Consider the following 27,529-nt stretch of genomic DNA (forward strand, 5'->3'; position numbering starts at 1 on the left):
TTCCAATGGGGTAGGGGATGTTCTAACCCCCAGTAACCTCTCTTTGGCTATGCCCTTGAATTTCTCAGAGTTGAGTGGGAGTTGTGCCTAGTAATTTGAACTGTGAAAGTTCTCGCCAAACTCTGTGCACGCATACTGATTCAGTGGGGACATGCTAGCAAGGTTTTCTTGTCAGAGAGCTTATGCAAGTTTACGTTTTGAGGGAATTCTGATCTCCTCGATCTCGACACCCTGTTTTGTGACGTCCGTGTACTGGAGGGAGCGAGCGACACTCGCTTATTTGAATGTCAAAACTTATGGGGAGTTACGTTAAAGTAAACATACGTAATTATAATTTAAGAAATGCTCAAACCCAAGCTAGCAGTATGATGGTAATTAGATCGCAATCCCTCCCCCACTAATTGCTTAAAAAAAAGAGCTGCATGTTTCCGTCAAATTAACAGTACAGTTCTACATGCCGGTACCTCTAAGTAATCAAATTGTATGCCATCATTCTGTTCTGTGCATCATTGTGGAGGATATTTTAAAACAAACCAACAGTGAAATCACTGCTCTGGTTTTCTATTTTCACACCAGGCAAGTACTGGGACTGTACCTTAATTAAGGCCACAGCCGCTTCCTTTCCTCTCCTAGGCCTATCTGTGTCGGTGCGACGTAAAGCAAATATATATATATATATATATAAAAGTAAAATCTTCTAGCCCTGTTGCAGCTATTAACAGATTAACAGAAATATGCAGTGTTATGCTGATGTCCGACTCGTTGGCTGAATGGTCAGCGTACTGGCCTTCGGTTCAGAGTGTCCCGGGTTCGATTCCCGGCCGGGTCGGGGATTTTAATTGCTTCTGATTAATTCTTCTGGCTCGGGGACTGGGTGTTTGTGTCCTTCCCAACACTCTCCTCTTCATATTCAGACAACACACTACACTACCAACCACCATAGAAACACGCAATAGTGATCACATCCCTCCATATAGGGTTGCGTCAGGAAGGGCATCCGGCCGTAAAACAGGGCCAAATCCACATGTGCGACGCAGTTCGCACCCGCGACTCCACAGGTGTGGGAAAAGCGGTAGGAAAAGAAGAAGAAGATGCAGTGTTATGCTGATGCTCCCAGATATAGTTTTTGTAGCTCTTTGAATAATGAAAATTAACCTGCGAGTGGTCGCACAAGACTTTACCTCACATTAAGCTTCATTTAAAATAAATATATCTTCCACAATTTTTCGGGTCGTAAGAGTGAAATGAATTACGGAAATGAGACGAAAAACTGCGTTATCCATTTTGGATTTTAAGATATGAAGTAATTATCCGTATATTACAGAAGAAAATTACCCCTTAATGGAAATTAGTCATTAGTTCAGCAACATGTCAGTACGTAATATTCACAACAGTGCCTGGCTAAATGGCTCAAGACGGTCACATTGGCTCTCTGAGCCCAAGCTGGCAGGTTCGATCCTGGCTCAGTCCGTTGGCATTCGAAGGTGCTCAGATACGTCAGTCGTAGATTTACTGGCATGTAAAAGAACTCCCGTGGGACAAAATTTCGGCACCTCGGAATCTGCGAAAACCGCAAAAAGTAGTTGTTAGGACGTAAAACCAATAACATTGTTATTAATACAGAACTTTCTGACAGACGCAATACGAATGCAAGAATAGAGTAAAATAGATCTTTTCTCCAACAGTTGAGTTAGCTGGAGTTTGTAACAGCGTTTATTTACAGCATTCTTCCTTGACTCATAATTTTTGAAGACTCATTTATCAGTAACTGGAAATGGAGGACCTTTCGCACGCGACTTATATCAAATACTAACGCCTAAAATTTCCCTCTCGACTTCAACATAACACCAACGCCACTGGTCGCGCGATGAAAGAACCTCTCACACAGGGCGCAGGCGCACAAACTCATACGAATCATTGTTCCGACCAGTGGAGGGGATGCTACCCTTCAAATGTGAATCGCCTAAGTCACAACAGTTACCAACTCACCTAGAAGAGGGAGCAGTTACCTCCCTTGCATCAGTGAGAAGTAAACTCCAATACAAAATAATGTGAGAGAAAATCTCATATAACGACCACTCGCGGGTTAAATAAATTGGGATTTCGTTTTCGAGCTGCGCGACATGAAAGCAAGGTTTGGCAGTGTTTTTCTGCCCGACTCCCCACAACTACTAAAATCTCTACGTTAGCCTACTGTACATCCCTTACCAAAAGTTACATGTGTTAATAAATAAATAATATACATGTGACCGTGAAATAAAGACCACCTGAACATCTTTCTCTGCAACAAAGGGTGAGTCAGCTAAATTGCCTGTACCTTAAAATACATAAACCGATGATAGTTGGTAATCTGTGGTCACTTTAATGTTGCCGGGGGCCTCATAATCTAACACGAAGTACTTTTAGTAACTCTGTAACTAGCCGAGAAAACTGCACGAACTTTTTTTTTGTGTGTGTGTGTGTGTGTGTGCTGGTAGATTAACGCAAACACTACTTTTTTTACTAGTTGTTTTTACATTGCGCCGACACATATATTTCTTATGGCGACGATAGGATAGGAAAGGGTAGAAGTGGGAAGGACACGGCCTTGGCCTTAATTAAGATACAGCTCGAGGATTTTCCTGGTATGAATATGGGAATCTACGGAAAACCATCTTTGGGCTGCTGACAGTGGTGTTCGAACCCACTGTCTCCCGAATACTGGATAGGCTACTGACCGCACTTAATCGAATGCAGCTACAAGCTCGGTACCGACACTGCTTTTTAGATATTCCTTTAAAGTCAATATTACTGTTTTGTAGTTCAGTCAAGTACTTCTAGAGAAAATAGTATATTTTCAAATGGTCACAACGTGCAGCAGAGCATCTAGCTGCAGTAGGACTGTCTAAGGAAGTAGGGAGAAGATCATTGGTCTGCATTGTTAGAACTGGTTAGAGAGAAAAGCTTTGTGCTTGGGAAGAGCAAAGGCGCTCTGGAGGCATCCAGGTTAGAGTATTCTCTAGGGCAACACCTGTGCAGTGCATTCTGTGCTTGATAGTGGCAAGAGAAGCTGAATTAATGAATGTGGGAATTTATGGATTATGATGAAGCCATTGGTCTGGATAAGTTAGGTCCAGCTAGGGACAAAACTATTGGTCGGGATAAGTAAGGCTTCAAGATTGAGACTGCAGTACATTTCATCTGCAAAGAACCTGCTGAATTACCATCTGTTCTGTAAAACAATGTTCCCTGATGAGATGAAGGTGTACCACTTCGTTAATGTTGCCAGTGATCTGTACCCTCCACTGCATTAGGCCTTATGTTGGTTTTGTATTGTTGTTATGTATCCCATATTGTTTCCTTTGTGAGTTTTATTTTTTTATGTTCTTATTTTTGGATGGGCTAATATTGGAATGTATTTGTGTTGAATTACCATTATATGTCAGCTAGTGGCAATGCTAGTAGCTGTTCAACTAATGGAGAATGGCACATGCTACATTTTATTACGGGATGTGGTTAAACCGAAAATGGTAATAATATAGAATAAAATGAAAGGAGGAATAGATGTTGCAGACATGCTTTCTTTGTATCACACTGCAGTGAGGAAAACCATCCTATGGTACCACATAGTTGCAGAGGACATTCTTTTTGGTACTGCTGTTGCATATACACTGCTTCTGTACAATAAGACACGGACTACTGGACAACGAGAAATGTCTTGCTCAGTTTTGAAGGAACGTGGTCAGCACTCTGCTTTGTCTAACTAACGATCCTGTTAGACATACACTGAAGAGAGAAAACCACTGCCTTGGGGAAAGCAACAAGACGGAAGGACAGAAAAGTACCTGGCAAGTGTTACCAAGTTCAATATTGTTGCACTTTTGAAGGATGTTAATACTAATTATAAAATAATTTTTTATTTCTTTCTTTCAGTATTGCAGGAAAGCTTGAGGCCGGTGTCGAAGCTGCTATCAACAACTTTGCAAGGTCATGGGCAGAACGGCTGCTGTTTCTGCTACAAAAAGGGTGTCAACTGTCTGCAGAACCTGTCCTGACACACCTTTCTTTAGTCTGAAGGGCTTTGAATCATTTCACAACAAAGAGTGACTGAAGGTTAATTGTTGTTGGAAGTCTAATGCTTATGTTGCAATGTGGGTGTCACTGCCTGTCACTCATGCCGAGACTGATATTTTCATTGTTTCAATTTATCAGAAAACTGTTGACAACAATATGTAATGTAATATAAGTACTTGTTTTGCATTTTACTAGGTGTTCATAAATATTGTTAGCCTGAATTAGCAAATAAATCTCCTGTATTTGAAATTTGTGTTGCACATTCCATGTCAAAAAATTTCTGTGACACCATATGGTGTCACACATGACGTTGGTATGGTGAGATAAAGTTTACTTAGTACATCATATAAATATATCCCAAGACTGTATAAACAGTCTTCAACGCATACAATTGCTTAGGCACCAGTGGAATACTATTAAAATACATACGTGGCACCAGTGGAATAGTGTGCTATAATCGGCTCGGCACTCACTGTGTTAAATACGATTTACTGTTGCTTTCTATTTCCATATCTCACCTGGAAAGTTAATTAAGGTTATGGTTGCATCTTTCTCACTCCTCGACCTGTCAGTGTGGCATAAAACATATAGCAAATCAGTGTATTCTACATATTTTTTAATCTGTTAATTTTTAAAACATTAAAGAAGCTGTTTTCATTTTGTAGGTTTTCGAATCAGCATGGAGGAACCACACTTCATTAAATGTGAGCCAGGATTGCTGACAGTTGCAGAAGATACTTCCAATTGTGTAAGTGAACTTTTAATTAGAGATGTGTCTCAATGCTAAAACTTCCAGTTTGGGGACCCACTTGTAGTGCTGTTATAGGGAAGTGATAATCATGCCATGTTTCGTGGTATTGATTGTTTTAATATTATCTTATCACAATGATATTGAAACCGTTCTTTTTGTCTTATGTCATTGCATGTACAATGGAACTAAAATGCTAGATATGACCATATTTGTTCCATCTAAGCCAAGAGCGTGAAGAATTCCGGCAAGGTTTTCCACAAAATACGAGGGCTATATTTATTTCAGCCTCCAACCGGTTATGAAATTAAAATCACTGTGAGAAGCTGATAAAGCCTTATGCAAATGTGTTGCACAGTATCCTAGTATGCCCTTTGACCAAGTCACATCACACTGGTCGTTTCTGGGCGTGCAGTGAACACTTAAACACGTCTGGAGCAATAGTCTCCCTCCCTGTGAAGTGCGTGCTGTCATTCTATTTCTTTGTGCTGAGGAGTGCAATGCCATTTTCTCGAATTGCCTGATAAACTCGCTGAACAAGATCATTTGTTGAGAGTCACTTCCATCTCTGACCGCCTGCATCATGAATGTCTGTACTTATACTTCAGAGTTCCTGCTCCGTTGTTGCACTTTACTGTCGCTCATGAAAATTTTACCGTATGCATTATGAATTCGTCAATGAATATTGGTGGCAATACACCCCTAAACATGAAGAAATTGAATGACAGCATGCACTTCTCACTTGGCAGGTGACTCTAGTGCTCTATGCATGTTTATGTGCTCACTGCATGCTCAGAACTGACAAGTGCGATGAGACGCTGTCGACGGGCATACTAGAGGTACTACGCAATACATCCGCGTAAGGCTTCATCGGCTTCTCGCTGTGGACTGAATTTTGCGACTGATCGGAGGTTCACATAAAAATTGCCCTCGTAGTTCTCAGCATCTTGTCTATAGGCATTACCCATCAGACAGGCATCATTATCTTTGACAGCGAAACAAAAGTAAATTTATGATATATCCAGCCTTTAATTCCAAACTGATGCCATACAGCCAGGCAAAGTTAACAAAGAGAAAAGATGCTACGCACATTATTGATTCTGCAACAGACTCAAAATCAGCTAAGGTGTCATCTATGTTGTTGCCTTCATTAGAATCCATAAGGATATTAACACACTATTTACGTAGTCACACAATAAGTTTTGTCCCTTGTAGATAGCCAACTAGTGTGTTGGGAAATTATAACTGCAAATAAAGCACAGATATTATTTATTTACTAATGACCGTACATTGTGTGCCATATACACAAATTACTCAAAATATCCTCCCTGTACTGTGACAAACCTCTACAAACAACCAGCTAGTTGTATATTGCTGCATGCACTACTTCTAATTGTATTGAGGTTGTTGCCTTTAACAACAAGATTTTTTGACTTGGCTTTTTCCTCTAAAATATACCACACGCGATTATTCAGAGAATTAAGATAAGAACTTTGACAGGTGGCATTGTACTGGGGCACGTTGCAATCCAGTCAGCATTGTGCTGACATGGCCTTGTAGTTAGGCACTGAGCCCTTTTGCAATATCCTGCGGGTACCTGCAAAGAAGGTCCTGCAACAGGGCTTCATAACTCATTCCAGAATATTGCCTTTGGAGTTGTTGCCATGTTCTTTTCACCTCTCTCAGAAATGCAGTGATATGATGCTGTTTAAAAGTTCAGTATACAAATTTTCTAGTTATTTATAGCTTTGTAACAAGTTAAAAACTTTCACTGGAGTCTTGCTGTGCTTGTTTCCTGTGATTGCAACTCCCCATTATGTTTTGATGCTGCAACAAATGATCTTCAACTTCTTGCCTTCCAGAAACTTGCATTACAGTGCCTCTTTTTTTGCAAATACTGCTGCAGGATGGCAACCTAACATAATATGATTACCTCTGAAGATGAAGGACAGAGCTTAATGGCATGACGATGCACATTAATTTTCATGTTACTGCATGGTGTGTGCTGTAAATCACAATTTCTTTTTTTCTTTTTTCTTTTTGCTATTTCTCATTTCCTTTTTTCATAACTGCTATAGGCTACTATTTTATAAATCTGTTTTGACATTTAGAGTGCCTATGATCACCTGTAATTTGAGACAGATTAAGTAAATGAAATAAAAATTTATCAGCTTAGGAATAACATAATTTTAGTAACTTCTGTGAGAAGTTATTATACTATACACAGTTCATGATATAATAATTAGAGTTTAAATGTTGAGTGAAATCGAACAGAGGATATTGGGCTAGTTTAGGTCTGCATATTTTTGTCACCACTGATCTGTCACATTTAGGATTTGGTGGGTGAGACATTATGGGACCCTGACAGGATCTGGTTAGCAACAGAGGGCAAACATGATAAACCACAATTATGAACATACAAACTGCTCTATTGCCTTGGTAGCTGCCCAGTGCCTCTGCTTAATCTGTCTCCACCTTTCCCCAACTCTTAGATATTGTATGATTTTGGCTGTCATTTACATTTTAGCTTTTTTCAAATAATATTCTTCTTCCTCCTCCTTCTGATATGTTTCTGCTTATGCAGATCATTCACATAGCCTTTTCCAATCTTCTCCTTTTTTCCTACAGTCTGTCATTCATCAGTGTCTCCCATTGTAGTCTTCTCTGATTTATGTCATCCTCTACCTGTTCCCTCCATCTTGTTGTGATCTACCAATTGGTCTTTTTCCAAATTCTGTCCATTCCAGAGCTCTTCTTGGTAATCTTTCTTGTCCCATTCTTTTGACTAGGCCGAATCATTTCAGCCTATTTCTCTCCATAGTTTCTTCTATGGGGTTGATGTCTTGTATGTTTTGTGTTGTTTCATTTCTTATTGTGTCCCACCTCCTTTCACTCAAGATCCCTCAACAGAAAGCACATCTGTGTTGCTTGTAATCTACTTAGATTTTTTTTTTTTTTGTGTGTCCAAGTCCAACATTCCGATCCATAGGTCAATATCATCAAATAATATGATTTGTATATCATGATTTTAGCTTTGGTAGGTAATTTCCAATTTCCAGGTATGTCTCATAGACAGGAATAATATTTTGAGCAATTTACTATCCTCCCCAAAATTTCTTCCGTGATGTTTCCTTTCCCAGTTAGTTTAACTTCCTCGGTATTTAACCTTTTGAACTCCATTACCCTTAGCGTCTACTTCCTGCTTCACTCCTAATTTATTTCTGCACTGTGAACAGCTGTAGGAAGTGAACACTGCAGAACAATCTAACTTAAAATTAAGTTATTTTACACGAACTATATTTTCAGTTAGAACACAAAATACTTTAATTCTTATCATTTTCTTGTGTGGTACTTTTCAAAAAAGTTTTCTGTGTGGATACCAGGTTTTCTTGAACACATTTTGCGATAGTAAACTGTTTCCTTTCATTCACCTTTCGTTCTCCTATTTGAACAGACAGCATAGTCTTTGTTGTTGTTTACCAAGTATCTTGTTGATAATGTGCAGTTTACCATTCATTCTTCACCATCACAAGTAGATGGTTTTCCTCACTTTTGACTTTTATTGTGTACTCCCCCACTCATTGATCATATGTGTCCGGAAGGTTTTCTGCGATGAAATGTCTGTGCGATTTGCGGTGCATTAACCTTTATGGAGAAAAGAGTGTTGACTATTGCCACCCCAATAGTTAGAATACAATTTCCTCCAGCATTTCAAATTTTTCACTACAAAACCTTAATATGATATGTAGTGGCCCAAGTGGTCAACGCCTCGCATCCTTGACATATATTTAATAATTATGTTTAGTTTCTCAAATAGTTCAACCCTATTTCTCTTCTTCATGTCAATAACTGAAGTTGATTGTTTCCAGATATTGAAAGCATCGGTACTATCCACTAAATGTTCTAAAATACCAACTTCCATAAGCGAAGATGAAGCAGAAGCCATATTTACATTCAATCTGTATCATCAGTATACCATCATCCACATTTAAGAATAACCAAGGTTTACAAAGTCAGTACAATTCCAGCAAATTACAGTAAATGGGGGAAGGTGTTCTCATGGAGATTGCTAGATAGCTCTACAATACCGGAACGCAGCACAGTCATCATAGGAGCACTGGGAGTTCAAGATATTGTCATGTCGAGGGGGACTCGACATGAGAGCGCAAGTGTAATGTTTTATTGTTGAGCCCCACTCGACATAAGAGTGCCTCTACTTCTTTAAGAATTCTTCTGGTACACATATCATGCTTCATTTTAATGTTTTCTCTACTGATTTTCATTAGCTCACTTTTTGTTAAACTTATTTCCATGCTTGATTCTTCAATTGCCTTCTGCCAGGTTCTTCCAATTTTTGTTCATTTTCTTCCCATAACATCACATCCCTCCCTTTGAACCATGTGACCTTATCCACGGTTGGGAGGGTTGTGCATCCCAATGAAGCAGACAGCCGAGCCACAGGTGCAACCATATCGGATGGGTATCTGTTGCAAGACCAGACTAACGAATGGTTCATCAAAAGTGGGGATAGCAGCCGTTTGGAAGTTACAAAGGTGGAAGTCTACATGATTGACGGATGTGGCTTTGTAATAATAATACTGAACATGGCTTAGCTCTGTTGATACTGCTGCATGGCTGAAAGCAACAGGAAACAACAGCTGTAACTAACTCCTGAGGACATGCAGCTCTCTCGGTGTGAATGATGTACTGATGATGGTTTCCACCCAGGTAAAATATGCTGGAGATAAATAGTCCCCTCATTCAGATCTCAGATCTCCGGGTGGGGACTACAGGGAGGGGACAATCATCAGGAAGATAGATATTAACATTTTATGAGTCGGAGCGTGGAATGTTAGACATTTGAATTGTTGTGGTAGGTTAGGGAATCTGAAAAGGAGATGGATAGACTAAGGTCAGATGTAGTTGGTATACTGTAAGTGAAGTACGTTGGCAGGAAGAGCAAGATTTTTGGTCAGGTCACTACAGAATTATTAACATAAAATTGAACCAGGGAAATGCAGCATAGTGAAAGGATTATTGTTGTCAAAATAGACACCAAACTAATGCCCACTATAATAGTGCCGATCTACATGCCTACTAGTTCAGCAGATAATGAGGAAATAAAAATACTGTAATATATGAAGAGATAGAAGATACAGTATGTAAAAAGTGGCAAAAAACTAATTGTGATGGCAGACTGCAATGCAGTGGTAGGCCAAGGAAGAGAGGGTAATGCAGTAGGAGAATTCGGATTGGGACAAAGGAACGAAAGAGGAAGTCAGCTGGTTGAATTCTGCACTAGTCACAATTTAGTCCTTGCTCATACTTGGTTCAAACACTAAACGACGACTGTACATATGGATGAGACCTGGAGACACTGGTAGGTCAAAAACATGACATGCTCTATTGGAAAAAAAGAATAGTATCTTATTCCCTCCATGGGAATTTAGAATTTTCCACACTGGTAGGTATCAAATAGACTTCATTATGATTAAGCAGAGATTCAGAAACCAGGTGTTGGATTGCAAAACTTTCCCAGGAGCAGACATGAACTCTGATCACAACTTGTTGGTCATGAAGTGCCATCTGAAGTTGAAGAAATTGAAGGAGGAAAGCAATCCAGTGAGAAGGGATCTAGACAAGTTGAAAGAAAAGAGTGTGAAGGATTGTTTCAAGGAACATTTTGCACAGGGACTAAATGGAAAGGCTGAAGGAAACGCACAGTAGAAGAAGAATGAGGTCAGTAGGTCTGCTGAAGAGATGTTAGGAAGAAAGGAAAGAGCAACAAATGATCAATGAATAACTCAAGAAATACTAGACCTGATTGATGAATGACAAAAGTACAGGAATGCACAAAATGAAGAGGGCTGAAAAGAATACAGGCCATTAAAAATGAAGTGGATAGAAAGTGCAGGGCAGCTAAGGAAAAATGGCTGAAGGAGAAGTGCGAGGATGTTGAATGCTATATGGTCCAAGGAAAGGTAGATAATGCATACAGTAACATCAAGGGAACCTTTGGAGAAAGGAAAACTAGGTGTATGAATATTAAGAGCTCATATGGAAAAACTGCTTCTAAGGAAAGAAGACAAGGCAGGAAGATGGCAGGAACGTATCCAGCCGTTGTATCAAGGTAAGGAAGTAGATAATATGGTTCTGGAACAAGAAGATGCTGTTGATGCTGATGAAATGGGTGACCCAATATTGAGGGCAGAATTCAACAGAGTTTTGAGAGACATAAACAAGAGCAAAGCACCTGGAATTGATGGCATTTCCTCTGAATTACTGACTGACTTGGAGAAACCAGCATGCTGAGAGTATTCCATTTAGTGTGCAATCCAATTTTTGGCAGAATGCTGTTATACCTATTCCCAAGAAAGCCAGTGTTGACAAGTGTGAAAACTACCTCACCATTAACTTAGTATCTCAAGCCTGCAAAATTTTTTTTTTGCTACTTGCATACGTCACACCGACATAGATAGGTCTTACGGCGACGATGGGACAGGAAAGGGCTAGGAGTGGGAAGGAAGCGGCCGTGGCCTTAATTAAGGTACAGCCCCAGCATTTGCCTGGTGTGAAAATGGGAAACCACGGAAAACCATCTTCAGGGCTGCCGACAGTGGGGTTCGAACCTACTGTCTCCCGAATACTGGACACTGGCCGCACTGAAGCGATTGCAGCTATCGAGCTCGGTACCTGCAAAATTCTAACATGTATTATTTACAGAAGAATGGAAAGTCAAGATGAAACTGAGTTGGGAGAAGATCAGTTTGGCTTCAGAAGGAATGTAGGAAAACGTGAAGCAATCCCGACCTTTTGTCTGATCTTAGAGGATTGAATTAAGAAAAGCAATCCCACAAACATGGTATTCATAGATCTAGAAAAGGCATTTGATATAATGTTGACTGAACCAAGCTACTTGAGATCCTGAAGGTGAACGGGATCAGGTACCGAGGAAGAAGAATTATCTACAATCTATATAAAAGTCAGTTCCACAAACTTACTACACTGGTGTAGCAGGGGAAGAGGTGTACTACCACGTGGCGCGTCCCAGGTGGCGGATAAGGGGGTTCTAACTGGCTTGCTGGTGGACTTGAGGGAAATGATATACCTCTCATGGACCAAACATACAATCCCCTGTGGGGGGGGACACAGATGACAAATACACCCACGGTATCCCCTGCCTGTCGTAAGAGGCAACTAAAAGGAGCGACCAAGGGAAGATTATAATAGAACCATGAAACTCCTTGTGATTCGTACCACCACGCGGGGAACACCATGGGTTGCTTTTCCTTGCGCGTACTACCACTATGTTAGGTACCAAACCGGTTTGTGATTAGTAGCAAATGAGAGCGTGATGGCTTTTACAGTACCTGCAGTTAGTAGCACAATATGAGTGACACCGTGGGATGACAGAACCCATGTTTCTGGCTTGCCTATGATTAGTAACCACTCTATGAGGAACACCACGGGATAGTACGAGTCCCTGTGTTTAGTACACTTAGGTGACGAACACCATAGGTTTGCATTGCCTGTCAGTGGCGCCGCAATGTGCGAAACACAGTAGGTCTGTAATACATGTACGAATTTCATTACCTGTGAGTAGTACCATAATGTGTGGAATACCACGAGTCTACGCTACTCTTGATTAGTACTGCAACATGACAAATACCATGGTTCTACTTTTCTAGCGATAAGTACCTTTATGAGGGTCCGATGACTTGGATTTTTGACTCCTTTCAACTACAAGGATCATCGATTCAGTATCATGCTGTAGAAGCAGTCCCTTGGTTATTGTTTTACACCAGCTTTTCTGCATGTGAGGCACTGTGGGTTGGTTCCACTGATCGTTTCATATTCATATCCATCCATCCATTCACTCTTCGCTTTCACATTTTGAATTGTGGTCAGTGGAGGTTTATGGGTTTTTAATTTGTCATTGTCCGACTCGTTGACTGAATGGTCAGCATACTGGCCTTCGGTTCAGAGGGTCCTGGGTTCGATTCCCGGCCGGGTCGGTGATTTTAACCTTCATTGCTTAATTCCAATGACTCAGGGGCTTGGTGTTTGTGCTGTGCCCGCAACATCCCTGCAACTCACATACCACACATAACACTATTCTCCACCACAATAACACGCAGTTACCTACACATGGCAGATGCCGCCCACCCTTACAAGGGTTGCACTCGGCTTGAAATAGCCACACAAAATTTATTTATTTATAATTTGTCATTTCATTTCATCTCATTTCGTACTATTAGGGGCCGATGACTTAGATGTTAGGCCCCTTTAAACAACAAGCATCATCATCATCATCATCATCATCATCATCATCATCATCATCATCAAAAATCAGTCTGCAGTGATGAATCAAGGACTATGAAAAAGAAGCAGTAATCTAGAAAGGCGTGGGGGAAGGCTGCAGTTTGTCCCCCCTCCTTTTCAGTGTTTATATAGAACGGGCATTAAAGGAAACCATAGAGGAATTTGGATAGGGATTCACAATCCAAGGAGAGGAAATCAAAACCCTGAGATTTGCCGATGATATTGTTATTTTATCTAAAACTGCAGAAGATCTGGAGAAGTTGCTGAATGGTACGGATGGAGTCTTCGGTGAGGAGTACAAGATGAAAATAAATAAGTCCAAAACAAAATTAATGGAGTTCAATCCTACAAAGTCAGGAAATGCAGGAAATATTAGATTAGGAAATAGATGAATATTGTTACTTGAGTAGTAAAATAACTAACGATGGCAGAAGTAAGGAGGACATAAAATTTAGGCTAGCACAAGCAAGGAAGAGCTTTCTTAAGAAATGAAATTTGTTCACTTTGATTGTTGATATAGGAATTAGAAAAATGATTTTGAATACTATCATTTGGAGTGTGGCAATGTATGGAAGTGAAACATGGACAATAATTCACTCAGAAAGAAGGAGAATAGAAGCTTTTGAAATGTGCCCTTACAGAAGAATACTGAAGGTTAGATGGATAGATGGAATTACAAATGAAGAGATGCTACATTAAATTGGTGTGAGGAGATTGTTGTGGCTAAATTTGACAAGGAGAAGAAATAGAATGATAGGACACATCTTAAGACGCCCAGGACTTGTGCAGTTGGTTTTTGAGGGAAGTGTAGGGGTAGGAATAGTAGGGGTAGACCAAGGTGTTTATATTACAAACAGATTAGAGCAAATGTAGGATGCAGCAGTTATGTAGAAAGGAAAATTTAGCACAGGATAGGGTGGCATGGAGCCTGCATCAAAGCAGTCTATGGACTGATGACTCAGACAACATCAACATCACATCATCTGCATATACTATGACTTTCAAATAATTTCCTGTTGACCCTGGGAAAACTTTCCTCATAATGTTGCTCCTGACTATATAAAGAACCCTGGCAAAAGTACTATCAAATGGGGTGAACTTGACTGCTGGGGTGAATCTGACTGAAAAATTGGAAAATGTTCCTAACTACGAAGGTTGGAACTTAAATAGTGGCAACTATTTATTTACAACAGATACAAAAGAGTTACATGTTAGCAACATTTACTGTCCTTCAGTGTAGTCACCAGCATTGTGTATAACCCGTTGCCAGTGATGTGGAAGTTGTAGTATACCTTTAGCAGAGCCTCTTCTGTTGATGGTGCGAATAGAGCGGCCTGCTGCCTGTCAAATCTCTGCAACAGTTCTGAGCTCAAGATTCATCTGGTTTTGAACACTGTCCAGTAACGCAGCAATAGCATGCACTTCTCCTTCACTGATGCTCTTAGAACAACCTGCCCGATGAATGTCCGCCGCAGTTTGCCGACCATCATTGAAGCCTTTTAAACCAACATGCCACTGGTTTGTAAAGCAATGCAGATTCCCTGCAAGCCTCTTGAAGACCTCGATGACACTGTCATGCTCTACAACCTCTGGCACATTCAGTCTTGATCCAGCTCTATTGTTCCAGTTTGGAAAACATAGTGACAACGTTACGTTAGACCGCTAGCTCACAAGTGACTGTGTTTCTCTCACTTGCGCGCATGCAGATGATGTGGAAAGGGCGAGTCCATTTGCTCTGAGGTAAGGTAGGTATGTAACCAGTGACAATATTAGATTCTGTTGCATAGCATCTCCACAACAGTGTTGCCACTATGTTTGAACCCTTGTATGTATATGTTATCCATAAAATATTTTCATAATAATATAGGGAATCAAAATTTATAGTTTTCTCAATTTGTGACAACAGTTATTTTTTCCAACCCTTGATGCACTATTTAAATACATCTGTTTTATTTATATCCTGAATTTTTCAATTTATAAAGCATGTTCAAACTTTCACCTGGACAGCCAAGATAAAATATCATACAGTTCTCAAAGTTCAGTATGTTGTACCTTGATTCATTAGATCAGCAGTCAGTGGAACTGGAAAATGAATTTATATGTATTTACTGACATTTCTAGACATTATATACAATTCCTTCAAATTCATGTATAAATTGGGGTGAAGTTGACAATTTTGGCTAATAAATTAATGAGATATTTCAACAAGAATAATACAATTATTTTCACAAGTGATCTCTCAGCACAACAATGGTTCTGCTAAGGGAAGCTGGTTTGACATGTTTAGTTGGTACCTGCAGTGATTTTCTGTTATTGTCGCATTTGTTCTTGTTCTTTTGTGCAGTTTAGTTCATAGGTATTCAGAGTGTGAAAATGCCACATATTTATGAAGGAAGATCTACAGTGAAAAGGAAGTATAATAATGACGTTTTAAAAAAGTGTTTAAAAGAAATGTTAGAATAAAAAAATGAAGGAAGCAAAGTGTACACAATTGCTAAAGGAACTCTCATGAACTGAATTTGTGGTCACCATGGTAAAATTCAAGGCACTGGGCGAGTTAGCCATGCAGTTAGAAGCATGCGGCTGTGAGCTTGCATGCGGGAGATAGTGGGTTCGAATCCCACTGTCGGCAACCCTGAAGATGGTTTTCCGCGGTTTTCCATTGTCACGCCAGGCAAATGCTGGGGCTGTACCTTAATTAAGGCCACAGCCGCTTCCTTCCAATTCCCAGGCTTTTCCTATCCCATCGTCGCCATAAGACCTATCTGTGTTGGTGCGACGTAAAGCCACTAGCAAAAAAAAAAACAAGGCAGTCAGACTGTTTTTAGTGTGAAAAAAGAAATTTTTTTTGTGAAAACTTGCATCAAAAATTCTTAATTTTTAATATTCAATAGTTGTTTATATATATTAAAACGTTGTTTTAAGTTTATATCATGTTCATCATATTGATTATCATAGATTTAGACCAGCAGCAGCACATTACTATAAAGCCAAATTTAACACAAAACAAATAGTTGGTCAACTTCACCCAATAGTGTGGTTAACTTGACCTGGACACTTACAACTACTTCCTCTTCATCTGCCACATGTGTGACATTTGCAAAGACCATGAATATTGTTAGTATTGCCATAGACAACATTTTAAAAGAAAAATGAGCTTCTTCCATTATTTTCTAGAAATTTTAAAATGCGTTTATGTAAAATCGGCCAACTTCACCCCATTTGGCGGTACACTTCTTTGTCTAACTCCTCAGTCCGCTCTAAACCATTCAAATAATTGTATATATTATTTTCAGTTACACACTTTTAAATATAGATTTTATATCTTCCCTAATTTGTTGTCGAGATAATTTTGATTTGTGACACTCTCCAGGAAACCATACTTTAAGTTGGAAAATCTCTTGTTTGGTTTATTTTACATGTAATAGTTAGTAGATTTGTGATCATTTTCATGGAAACCAGAAGTCTATAGCTTTAAACAGTTCACTTTATGTAACTTAGAAATTGTAAGACAGAATTTATTGAATTTTGAGGAAATCGACTAGTAAATGTGGTATTCTGCTCTGAAAATATATATTAAGGATTTAAGAAAATCTTACTGTTTCACTGGATGAAGGAATACAGCTTTGCATATTAAAATAATTTTCATTCTCTGTAAATTAAGTGCTGGACAAAGCGGAGGCGGGACAGGTTATTCTCCGGGTACTCTGGTTTTCCCTGTTATCCTTCATTCCAGCAACACTCTCCATTCTCATTTCATGTTCTGAAACTACACACAATCAGTATCCAATTCAGGACTTAAATTGCTAATAAAATTTTTATCCTGTAGTAACAAAACTGAATTATTGCTAATTTTCCTGGAATGTTCTTAATTACATATGCCTTTTCCTTTTGCTACATAACCTGTCCTGTACTTGGTCCAGATTCAGCTAAATTAATGTCTCCCGGCCATGGGCACAACAAATCCTGTGTTTCTGCTGTGCAGTACTCTTGAATGTTGTTGTACATATATTCCGTCCTTTCTGCATTCATGCCTTTTACTTCGAACTTCATAGGTAGGTTCTGAGGAAGATTATCTGCCTTGCAAAGAGGAAGTTTATCTGCCTCAAATATTCTCAGTTACAGTCGGACAATCCGATTTTTATCGACACATTATGATGCTGACTATATCCTTTTTTCACTGTAAAATGACTGAAAAATATGATATGAGGAAATTTTTACCTAGCATGAGAAGTGAACATAAATTGTCAGTCGTATATATTTATTAACAGCTCACTAGTTTGTTTTGCGATGATGATAGCTTTGTTAAGTTTTGACCAGTAAGTGCTATCTTTAATGACCACGGCAGTATCTGTCAAAGAAGAAATACGTGGCATGCAGTACTTCATATTCATGAAACCAAAAGCCCCGTGACATGAAAATTTCATATGACCGTTTGGCAGAAAGGAATTAATTATTTCTTCATGTAAACCTGATGTAACTCTAACCATGATAAAGTTATTGGTTAAAGTTACCCATTAAAAATTATGCAGCGCAGTAAATGAAGTCTATAATTGTACACATACAATATTTTGATGTACAGGTTCATTATTTCATATTTTGGTACATGAAAACATGTAGGAACTTTATCAAAGAAACTATACCTTAAGTTGCCAATGTTAAATTCCCGTTGCAACTCAAGGTATGGTTGTGTTAGACTGCTGTGCCTGTTTCCAAGGTTATTTTGATGAGTTTTTCATATGGTGACATAAGTCTCAGCACATACATCAAGTAGTTCAAGAATCAGGCTAACAGATGGTGTTCGTATTTTAAAGTAGATATTTCGCATCCTTGCCACCTTTTTTCTTCGTATTGTAAAATTTTGTCGGACGACTTAAGGGATGGTTTCCTGGAGAATGCCACATTTCTAAACTAGTTTTCTAATTTACTTTACTTTTTCAGGAGCCAAATATGCTGCTTCCAAATGCTGATAAGATAGCTGAAGTAAAGGTTGAACCACATCAAGTGTTTGCTGATGGTAGCTTAGAAGATGTTGGTGGGAGCATTGTTAAGGAGGAATTTGAAATCGAGGTGAATATTTTTCAAAGTTAAAACTATAGTGTATGACCTAACATACTGTGTGCTGGCCTTTTGATCTAATGCCAGTTAGGCTGCCTGGACGCTTTATTAAGTTTTAGCAGATGGAAGTGGAATTTGTACTGCCTTGGGTGACCTATTTGATGTTTTAATTATTTTTTTACTTGTTTTACATGCTGCCACAAAGGGACTTCTTTAGCCGGCCCATTAGATAAATTCTGGTCTGGTGAAATATTTCTATTCTGCACTGAGTGCAGGAGCATAGTATTCTTAGCCTTGTGGGATTAATGGGACTTGCCTGATATGAGCGTCAGCACATATTGTGGAAACCAAGCAATAGGCTAAGGACGTCATCATACATACTATTCGTACGTAGCACTTCAGTGTGTCACCATCTAGCTGAGCAGCAGTCATCATGGGAGGCTAAGTGCCTTAATTTCCTATGTGTGCCATCTGTTTTTTGCATGGTCAAAAATTGAATTATCTCTTGCCTGGTTTGAATGAACTAGCCTGGAATCTTGAGGCTGTTGCTGTATCACAGATCTGCCTTGTTTGCTGCTTAGAAATATTTTGGACATTTGGACCCTAAATAGCTGCTGAACCCAGTATCTTTGCCATTTTTATTAATATGACCCAGTGACCTCTATAATCCATTTTCTTCTTTTTCCAAATTTGGCCATCTGTGGACTGCATAGCACTTATAGCTTCTTGACATTTCTTTTCTTCTCTTCCCAAAACCTCTTCATTCTTTCTCTTTTCATCTATCTCTCTTGTTTGGAAATGATCCGTTTGGGCCTCTGTTTTAGTGGTTTCTCTTCAAGCGATTGTAGAGTGTCGACCCTTCTTTTGAACTCTCTTTAATTGCGGACCATCTCTAGTGTAATCCCAACTTCTTGTGCATCCATCTTGATCTCTTCTACCCACTTGGAGGTGGTCGTTAACCTCATGATGTATATGAAGGTCCTTTATGTTAGCCGTTTGTCATCCATTCTTTCTGAGTCTCCATAGAATTTCAGCCTTCGTTTGTGCATTGTGTCCATGATCTATTCAGCGTACTTGTAATGCTCCTCATTTTCTTCCAGGACCCATCACTAGTCTTCTTGGTCCCAGAATCTTCCTTTCCTTATCTTGAGTTCTTGCTTCTCCCCTTTTTTTAAATTTAAAATCAGGCACTCTGAAACGTACAATCGGTCTGGTTTTATTACTGAGTTTAATGCTGGATTTTGGGCTTGTAGGACAGACATCATCACATACTTGCTCTGGGAAGCCGGTGTTACTTGCTCTGCTCGGGACTGCTGTCAGTCACGTGACAAGCGAGCAGCTGGCAGGTGGGTTGCATACCGCAGTACAGTACTTGCTGCTCGGAAATGTTACCATATGAACAGCAGTGAAATACATACTGGTACATAAATAATCTCTGAGGAATTATTATGCATTATAATATAAATAGGGTAATATGAAATGTACACACATCCTCAAATGTGTTATTTTTAAGTTTTTCTAGTAATGATATGCTTTCCCGGCCTTCATATTTATCATACTTGTTGGAATGGCATAAGGAACAACTGTGCTGTATAATGTGGTTCAATATTTTATTATTTATTAACATTGTGTGTGTTATTTTCTTGAAATATCAAATACTCTTCTTCCCATGAAGGTTCGAAACTTGTTGGCATCGATGGCCTACGCTGTGCTGAATTCTCTTCCATAGTAAATGCAACATTTACCGACTAGACTTGAATGTTGTGTGGTGTGAGGATAAAGGCGGGAACACACTACTGTAACCTCACGTGAGTTCATGCGTATCATGTCGCAGTCTAACCTGTCCAGAAAGATGTGGTATATCTTTGCGTCGATGACCTTCAGTATGTACTATGTTATGCACTTCTACTTCTTTCCCTACTCGCTCGCTAAGTGCTGCTCTCGTTCCTCAAGAGGGGGGAGCAAACTGGCTCCGAAGGCATTTCGCTCTCGATTGACGATGCCTGTTGTAGGATATTGCCCGTTTGTTATAACTGTTTTGTGTTACCTTTATCATTATATAACTTTAAACCTTATACCTTAGTGATGGCTATATCAGAATCATTTTGCATATTGTATGAATTCGAAATTTTGTATTGAACCAAAATATGCCTCTAAAGCCTTATGATTGTACAGTATCAACAATAATTTTTGGTGGTGAATGTAATTTTGATCAGGATTGCCATCAATGCGTATTGTGCAGTAAACATGCCGCCAGTCAACTGGAATGCTTGAGATACTAATAGATGCTATAAATTATTATGGAATATTGCAAAATTGTGTTATGAAATCACTATTCATGTATGCCTGAAGTACATTTGCAGTCAGTTAATATCTGGTGAACTCTAACTGTTTCAAGTATTTAGGATGCCACCTGTAGAGAGACAGTGATTGATCAGGAAGAATTTGCAGCAAGATTGAGTGCAGCGTAACATGAATGAAAAGGAACCACTGGTATACCCCGTAATATGTGGATGCTGGTCCACCTCAGGTCATTTTGTGGGGTTGAGAGCTGTCCAGTCACCGAAGGTGCTCTCTTCATTCTCTACACACCATGGAGAAATACATGTTACACTGGTCTGTAGCTGTTCTCCCTCATCATATAACTAACAACATGGTATGGCATAGAATGGGAGTTGATTCCATACAGAGGAAAATGTAGGAGTGCCATGAAGGGTAATACTGTCATATCCAAGCAGTGACCAGTACTGTAACTTTTGATGGCTACAACTTCACTGTCAAGGACAAGTGTCCTTTTGAAGGTCAATTGTAACAAGGTACCCTAGTACTGACGTGGATTGTGTGTTTCTTTCAATTCCAAAAGTGATACTTGTTGACTTCAAGAGGGGTCCTGCTCCTGCAGAAAAATTCTGAGTTAAAAAAAAAAGTTTGATCTACCTACTCGGAAGGTCTGCTATTTTGCTCTTCTGTTTCCATTTAATCTGATCATGAACCATGTTAGGGTCCACATTTACTCTCTTCATGTTTTATAGTATGTCAAACTATATTTGCTTAGGTTCATTTGGTCATCCATTGGGTCTCTTTCCAGCGTCATCCAGCGTGTTGCCCACCTTTTCAATTCAATCTGATTCTGCTTGTAGCTAATATCCAAACCATTGTTGATTTTCACTCATTTTTTTCTGGATCTACACAGCACCAAAGCATTGTTCTTTTTTAAATGTATGTTGGAAACATGATCCAGTCTAGGGATGTCTGCTTAAACTGAAATAAGAAATGTATTATTATTGACAGATCCTGTATTTCTTGACGATTTTCACATCTTTTTCTGTACGATAACATTTTGCTCCTTCCATAGCCAAGCTGCAGTAGTGTGGAGTCTTACAGGATGGCAAATACTGCAAGTAGATATTTGATTTGAGGTAGCCTTTTGTCCTGCAATCGCAGGTGATATTGTTGACAAATTAACCATTGCCAGGAATTGTAAGGCTATGACAGATTCTTGCCATCATGTTTTTTTTCTTATCAATCCATTTCCTTATACCCATAGCAAACACATCAACTTCAGTGAATATACAATAAGATTGAAATACAGATAGAGTAAACAATGAATCTCCTCCCATTGGAGTATGTGTTGAAGTTGAAAATGCTCCCTCTCAGCCTTTAGTAAATGTTATTGCATATGATGATATTCTGGCTCAATCTCTGCAATTCAGTCTTATGAATCAACAACATTTCAGTGCAGATTGCATTTAAAAATCTCCAACATAAAGAAAAAAGCTGTTCAGTGCTTGACTCAGAAGCTATGAAATACACAAAACTGTTCAATTACTGTTATACACACACTTATTGCAGTCTATCAGAGATCATGATATTGTAAGCTTAAATATATGTGTTGGGCAGCTATTACATCACCCACTCGCCCAGACTAGTCACAGGGAATATCCGAGAATTCAACTGAGGCTTGCTCTGTAATTTGTAATTTTGAAGCTGTGTATTTGTTTTTGTTTTTTTTGGTGATTCACTGTCAAACGAATTTGACGCACATTTTCTATATTTACCTGCTCTTGCTATATGCAGTCACTATGGATTAAAACACTGATGTTACTTGAAACAAATTTCATTTTTAACACCTATTTTCTCCCTGTATTTAGAAGCAACAGATGAAACTATCCACTACAATGTTAAAAACGGCAAAAATTTAGGAATGGATTCCTCAGATAGAGAGGGAAAAAAAAGTTTATGACAACATGGGTCCAGAAATGTATACTTACAGATTTATTCAAACTTTGCGACACAGATGAATGTCAGTAATAATTTACGTCCTGTTTGATATAAAAATATGCGAAACACCAGTTATAATTGTTACATAAGTAATCATGTTATGAATGAATCTGATGGGAGTGTTAAAATACCTTAGCTCTCATGCATGATATCCAATCATCTTTCAGCTTAGCCGTTTCCAATAACACGTCTGTTGTTTTCAGTATGTTTAACACATCTGGTATCTGTGATTTATGATTGTGGTTTGCAGTCTGCTTATGTAAGTAAGTCAAGTAGCTGTAGCCTTATGTGATTTGGTGCATGGTGCCTGTTTTGTGGTTAACAGTAATTGTTGTTGTGGTTTGCATGCTGCTCTGAAGTGCTCGTGATGTACACCAATGCAGAGCTTGCGAGCATGCATTACATGTATGGTTTGGCGCATGGTAATGCGTTGAAGGCACGTCGATGTATTAGGAACTATACTCAAGGTGCAGACTGCCGGCCATACGACATTTTAAGGAATCCATCGCTGCCTCTGTGAAAACAGGAGTTTCCCATGTCCACCACGAACCGGATGAGGGTCAAGCAGTTACAACCGTTGAGGAGGAGGACGTTTTATTCAGCATTGTGGATGAATGTCCCGGAATCACCACTAGGAGGTTAGGCTTGCAGAGGAATGAGCCGCACACGACGATGTGGAGACTGCTACAAGAAAACCTGTTTTATCCGTATCATCTGCAGCGTGTACAGCCTTGTCTCTTGAGGATTATCCTCGAAGAGTAACGTTCTGCTGGTGGTTCCTACATTAATGCAGCATGACACCTAACCTTGCAGTTTCTGTGTTGTTCACAGTTGTAGCAACATTCACAAGAGATAGAATACAGAATGTCCATAATCAACATATGTGGGGTGATACAAATCCTCATGCAATCATCCAGTATTCTCATCAACAGATGTTCGCCATTAACATCTGGGCAGGCATTGTTGGTGATTCCTTGTTAGGAACCTACGTTCTTCTGAATAGGCTTACTGGACAGAACTACTTGAATTTTTAGCGTACTGCATTGCCAGATTACTTGGAAGACAAGCCACTTGTATCCTGTCGAAAAATGTTTTTCATGCATGATGGTGCTCCTACACATTTCAGTCTGTTGCCTGCAGGTACCTGAATACCCATTTTCCTGAGTGCTCGAATGGTAGAGGAGAACCGATTGCTTGGCCGCCATGTTCTCCTGACTTGAACTTCCTGGACTTTTACCTGTGGAGACACATTCTCTCATTTATGTAACTCCTATTCCTGATGAAGCAACTTTATCTGAGCGCATTGTGACAACCTGTCAGGCAGAATGCATTACACCAGGCTTTTCTGATCATGCGCGTAACTCCATTGGACAATGAGCAGAGGCTTCTATTCAACCTGAAGTTTGTCATTTTGAACATTTCCTCTGGTAACATGTTCAAAGTGTTTCAGCTGCCATTACTGACGTACAGTGTAAATGTACAAAAGTTTGAATAAAATTGTAAGTATACGTTTCTGGACCCATGTTGTCATAATTAGTTTTTCTTCTCTCTATTTGAGGAATCTATTCCTGAATGTTTGCTGTTGAGTTTTGGTACACCATGTGTGTGTGTGTATATATATATATATATAAAGAAATGTTTATCATTGCATACAAATTATAGGTTTTTCAATTTCATATTGGTCATTCTTTTCAATTATGTATTATTAATAAATTTGATCAGTTCATTTTATTATTCATGAGTAAATTTTTCTTGTTTTGCATTATTATGTAGTCATTTTCATATATTTACTCTGAGTAATCAACGAATCTGAAAAATTATTGGATCTTTGAATAAGCGGTTATACTCTAGTAGAATTTCCAGTGTACAGGTATGGAGTCTTTCAGTGAACAAGAAGGAGTCAACCTGCATGTGATCACTGTCATGTAGTACAGTGCGGAAGAAGGTAAATATTGAAATCTTTGATACGATGTCTTCCAATAGAGCATCTGATTAGCTAAAAGAAAATTCCTTCTTTTTTCTCTTAAGCTATCTTCACTTAAGAATTTCATAATCTTCTCATAATGGCACCATAAAGATACTCATTTCTTTTAAATCTATGAAAGAACTACATTTGAAAAAGAAAGGATTGAAACAATAGTCTCTCATATGTGTTTGTATCTGTCATTGTTTACAGCAGTGCTGTAGTTGATATAAATAGGGGCTGTGAGAGGTAAGTGATGTAGCTCCTCATCATCCCAGGCTAATGACCTTAATTTCTGACGCGGTTACTCCTAAATCAACTCTGTTAGATTTTCGAAAATTTTATTATGATTTTGTGTATGATGATGTGAACAAAATATTATCAGTGTTCTTTTTCTCCACAGGATTTCAAGTTAGAAACACAGGATGAAGAATGCAATACTGCAGTAGACACATTGCAAGAGTAAGTTAATACATACACGCATCATAATTATAGACCTTAATGTCCTTCAGCATTCAGTCTGCAAGCATCTGTGAATTTACTAATCGTAACCACAGTCCTCTATTTGCAACTAGTGCTGTGGCCTCATTTACTTCTGTACCTCTTATCTTAAAATCATTAGAAACTGAGTCTAACCATCATCATCATCTGTGAATTTACTAATCGTAACCACAATCCTCTATTCGTAACTAGTGCTGTGGCCTTGTTTACTTCTATACCTCTTATCTTAAAATCATTAGAAACTGAGTCTAACCATCACCATCTTGGACTCCTTCTTCTCTTACCCTCCATAACAGAGTCCATTATTCTCCTAGGTAACCTATCTTCTTCCATTCGCCTCACATGACCTCAACACCAAAGCCAGTTTATGCATTCCTAATTTAGCATTTATCTCCTCATTCCAAGTATCCTCCTGCCATTGTTCTAACCTGTTTGTACCAGCACACGTTCTGGCTACTTTCATGTCTGTTAAGTTATTTATAAGATATCCTGAGTCCACCCAGCTTTTACTCCCGTAAAGCAAAGTTGGTCTGAAAACAGACCAATGTAAAGGTAGTTTTGTCCATGAGCTGACTTCCTTCTTACAGAATACTGTTGATTGTCTCTGCAAGCTCACTGCATTAGCTATACTGCACCTTGATTCAATCCCACTTAGTATATTACCATCCTGGGAGAACACACATCCTAAATACTTGAAATTATCTACCTGTTCCAGTTTTGTATCACCAATCTGACATTCAGTTCTGTTCAATTTCTTACCTACTGACATCAGTTTAGCCTTCGAAAGGTTAATTTTCACATCATATTCATTGCACCTATTTTCAAGTTCTGAGGTATTAGACAGGCTTTCGGCACAATCTGCTATTGAGACCAAGTAGTCAGCATAGGCCAGACTGTTTGCTATATTTCCACCTAACTGAATCTCTCCCTGCCACTGTATATCTTTCAGCAGATGATCCATGTAAAATATGAACAACAGAGGTAAAAATTACAGGCTTATCTAACCCTTTCAAGTATGCTCAACAAAGAACTCATTCTACCATAAATTATCACTGCAGCCCAGTTGTCAACATAAATGCCTTTGATTCATTTTAATAATCCACCCTTAATCTCATAGTCCACCAGTATGGTGAACACCTTTTTCCTTGGTACCCTGGCATATGCTTTCTCTAGATCTATGAAACATAAACACAACTGTCTATTCCTCTTGTAACATTTTTCAGTTCCCTGGCGTATACTGAAAACCTGATCCTGGCAGCCCCTCTGTGGTCTGAAACCATACTGGTTTCCATCCAACTTCATTTCAACCACTGATCGCATCCTACCTTTCCAAGATGCCAGTGAATATTTTGCCTGGTGTACCAATCATCAGTGAGATACCTCAATCGTTGTTGCAATCCTTTCTGTTCCCTTGCATATAGAGAGGTGCACTTACTGATTTTTCCAAACTGAAACACCTTACCAACACTCCATGCTATCTTACTATTCTGTGGGGACATTTCATCCCTGCCTTCCCACTATACTTCACCATTTCTGGTTTAATTTTGTATATTTCTGCTGCTTTATAACCATGGAGTTGTTTTACCATCCTTTCCACTTCCTCAAGCCTGATTTCACCATCATCATTTTCCTCCTCCCTATGAGCTCAGTTGTTTGCTCACCACCATGAAGCTTTTTTTTTACGTTGAGAAGATTTTTGAAATATTCCTTCCACCTGTCCAGTAATTCCCTGGGATCTATTATGAGTTCACGTGAATTACTCAAAACACTGTTGATTTCCTTTTTGCCTTCCTTCCTAAGATTCTTTATTACTGTCCAGAAAGGTTTCCCTACTGCTTGACCTTGCCCTCCCTGGTTATTATCAAAATCTCCAGACGACTTCTTTTTTAATTCAAAAACTGTTTGTTTCGCTCTGCTTCTTTCATCTATGTACAATTCCCTGTATGCATCAGCCATTGTTTGGAGCCATTTCTGATAAGCATTCTTTTTTTTGATTTACAAGCTGCTCTCACTTCATCATTCACCAAGACGTTCATTTTTTCCCATCATTACACACAGTTGTTCCCAGGCATTCCCTCACTGTTTTTACTACAGCATCCCTGTATGCCATCCTTTCTCATTTGATATCCTGCACCTGCTTACTATCCACTGTTCAGAACTTCTCACTAATCATATCCAGGTACTTCTGTCTTAATTTCCTCGTCCTGGAGGTTTTCTACACTATTTGTTTGCAGACAGATTTCACTTTCTCTACCCTAGGCCTAGAAATACTTAGTTCACTACAGATTAAATAGTGGTCTGTATCTTTGAGACATCCCCGGAAAACTCGTACATTCCCAACAGATATCCTGAATTCTAACTCGGTTAAGATATAGTCTATTATGGATCTAGTACCCCAGCCTCCTATATATAGCGTTGAATATCGTTATGCTTGAAGAATGTATTCATAACAGCTAAACCCATACAAACGCTTTCCATTAGCTTTCATACCTTCCCCACATTTACCAATCACCTTTTCGTGTCCTTTAGTTCTATTTCCAACTCATGCATTGAAATCGCCCTTTAGCATTATCCTTTCCCTGCTGTTCACCCTGCCTATGATA

The 27,529-nt window shown here is 39.1% G+C and overlaps 2 protein-coding genes across 2 annotated transcripts in view; both read left to right on the top strand.

The window, feature by feature from the left end:
* LOC136881799 (zinc finger protein 710-like) overlaps positions 1-4,054 on the top strand; it is a 36,975-nt gene extending 32,921 nt beyond the window's left edge. The window contains exon 5 of the mRNA XM_068229327.1: positions 3,913-4,054. Within this exon, the coding sequence (XP_068085428.1) occupies positions 3,913-4,054 (142 nt within the window). The remainder of the gene's footprint in view (positions 1-3,912) is intronic.
* LOC136881800 (uncharacterized) overlaps positions 2,174-27,529 on the top strand; it is a 43,083-nt gene continuing 17,727 nt past the window's right edge. Inside the window, exons 1-4 of the mRNA XM_068229328.1 lie at positions 2,174-2,293; positions 4,719-4,801; positions 18,065-18,193; positions 24,829-24,887. Of these exons, the coding sequence (XP_068085429.1) occupies positions 4,733-4,801; positions 18,065-18,193; positions 24,829-24,887 (257 nt within the window). The 5' untranslated portion in view covers positions 2,174-2,293; positions 4,719-4,732. The remainder of the gene's footprint in view (positions 2,294-4,718; positions 4,802-18,064; positions 18,194-24,828; positions 24,888-27,529) is intronic.

This window comes from Anabrus simplex, chromosome 10 (genome assembly GCF_040414725.1).
Source record: "Anabrus simplex isolate iqAnaSimp1 chromosome 10, ASM4041472v1, whole genome shotgun sequence".
Classification (NCBI taxonomy): domain Eukaryota; kingdom Metazoa; phylum Arthropoda; class Insecta; order Orthoptera; family Tettigoniidae; genus Anabrus; species Anabrus simplex.